Here is a 1,693-nt window from a genome sequence, read left to right as displayed (position 1 = left end):
TGTGTCTTGGTTGCCCAGCTTCTCCGTCGAGGTTTCGCACAACAGATTACGTGGCAACATATCTACATTGGCGCACACTAATTCCCAGATGGATGCTATGGCGCGACAGGTAATCTTTTTTTTGTACCATTCTTATATTTAACTCTCGTAAAAGGGACAAAAGGCGACAATTTTATCGTAACGAAACATCTTTATTAGGTACAACTACTCTTCCCCTATTTTTCTCGCAATGTAATCCTAGAAGACCTTAGAATGACTCGATCGGTCGAATGGACAATTGAGAATATTCTCGACGGGGTATTAACTACACCACATCATTTAATCGAAGAACCGCAAGAAGAATCCGTCCCACAAATACAAACGGCTATGACGAATATTGTGCCCAGCTCTTCTATTCAAAATTCACCAGATCCTAGATTCGATATTTCTGTTGCCGACAGGTAAGGGCGATGTAGAAATTACCAAGTTTACGAAAGTGATTTATCGCGAATCCGGGGACACCCGGATCAAGATGATAAATCAAGATGAGAGAGATAATATGCACGAACGTATTATTGTTTCTATAGTGGAGAAGAATCGTCGAGCCTTGGGGGTCGTTTCTCGAAATCATCTGCCGAGTGAGAAGTTATACTTCAACGACGGAAAGAACACATGCGATTAACGGCACGCAGAAGGGCGTCGTCGAGGTGACCAACTGCTTTTGCGTGCCGCATAAGGAGTCCGAGAGCCAGGTGGAGACCGACCTCACGTACGGCATGGATCTGTACGACCTGAATCACCGGGTCAACGCGCAGGAGAATATCGTCGGTTGGTGGGCCACCGGCAACGAGGTTGTTTCTCACGCTCGCTTCCCCGGCGAGAAATGACTCGTCGACCGACGTCGGCACCGGCAAACTGATGCCGAGTGGAATTCGACATCAGTTGCTTTCCTCTTACATGAAAACTCGGATAAATCTCACTTGTGACGTCATAACTCAGTTGAATGCATGTTCCTTTTGGTTCTTGAGAAGTGAGATTCAACCAGATTTAACTGTTTTGCACACGATCAAGACCGTGTGCTTTAGTGAGTTTAATAGACTCACATTAATGATGTCATATCTCAGTATAAAATACTCACATAACTGAATGACTCAGTATCACTTGAGTGTAAAAGGAAAGCAGCTTTGTCTCGACGAATCGTTCCTCACCGGGTCGTACGTGCCCCCTTCATGGCGCGCGACTAAACGGAATGTATCGCAGGTCACCACGCACTCGTCCGTCATCCACGAGTATTATGTGCGGGAGTGCAATAATCCGGTGCACCTAACTGTCGACACTACACTGGCGAACACAACGAGAATGGCGATCAAGGCCTACGTTTGCATCCCGTTGGGCGTGCCGAACGGCAAGCAGGGCTCCATGTTCACTCCGGTCAAAGTTCAGGTTCGCTGGAATGTCAGTTTGACGAGACAAAGTGACGAATGTACACCGTGCAATTTGTACAGCACGCAAGGCTGTTGCATAGAGATTTGTAGCGTCGCTAGGCATTTTTGGGGGGCATTAGCGGGCGTTACTTGGCCCTGCTGGGACATTAAAAAGAATCTAAAGAGATCAAACAAGACAGTAAACAAAGCAATGCCCACTGGACATTTTACTGTCGAATCTTAGTGCACTGGTAGACGTTGGTGTACACGATTTTGATTAGCGGTTTATC

At 46.5% G+C, this 1,693-nt stretch overlaps 1 protein-coding gene across 1 annotated transcript; it reads left to right on the top strand.

Annotated features, from left to right (window-relative positions):
- The first annotated feature begins 252 nt into the window (after nucleotides 1-252).
- LOC105558341 (eukaryotic translation initiation factor 3 subunit F-2-like) lies at nucleotides 253-1,687 on the top strand. The gene is made up of 3 exons (XM_012005960.1): nucleotides 253-429; nucleotides 567-830; nucleotides 1,240-1,687. Exons 1-3 carry the CDS (start codon nucleotides 253-255, stop codon nucleotides 1,645-1,647), a joined length of 849 nt encoding a protein of 282 aa, XP_011861350.1. The 3' UTR covers nucleotides 1,648-1,687.
- The last annotated feature ends 6 nt before the right edge of the window (nucleotides 1,688-1,693 follow it).

This window comes from Vollenhovia emeryi, unplaced genomic scaffold (assembly GCF_000949405.1).
Source record: "Vollenhovia emeryi isolate VEMERY1.0 unplaced genomic scaffold, V.emery_V1.0 DF947359.1, whole genome shotgun sequence".
Lineage (NCBI taxonomy): Eukaryota > Metazoa > Arthropoda > Insecta > Hymenoptera > Formicidae > Vollenhovia > Vollenhovia emeryi.
This window is presented reverse-complemented; position numbering and strand designations above follow the sequence as displayed.

What these genes read in the sequence shown, in the direction of transcription:
- LOC105558341 (XM_012005960.1), top strand. Translation starts at nt 253, where the DNA reads ATGACTCGATCGGTCGAATGGACAATTGAGAATATTCTCGACGGGGTA. An exon ending in ATCCTAGATTCGATATTTCT is followed by an intron (nt 430 to 566) that starts GTTGCCGACAGG and finishes TTGTTTCTATAG; the next exon opens with TGGAGAAGAATCGTCGAGCC. An exon ending in GGTGGGCCACCGGCAACGAG is followed by an intron (nt 831 to 1,239) that starts GTTGTTTCTCAC and finishes AATGTATCGCAG; the next exon opens with GTCACCACGCACTCGTCCGT.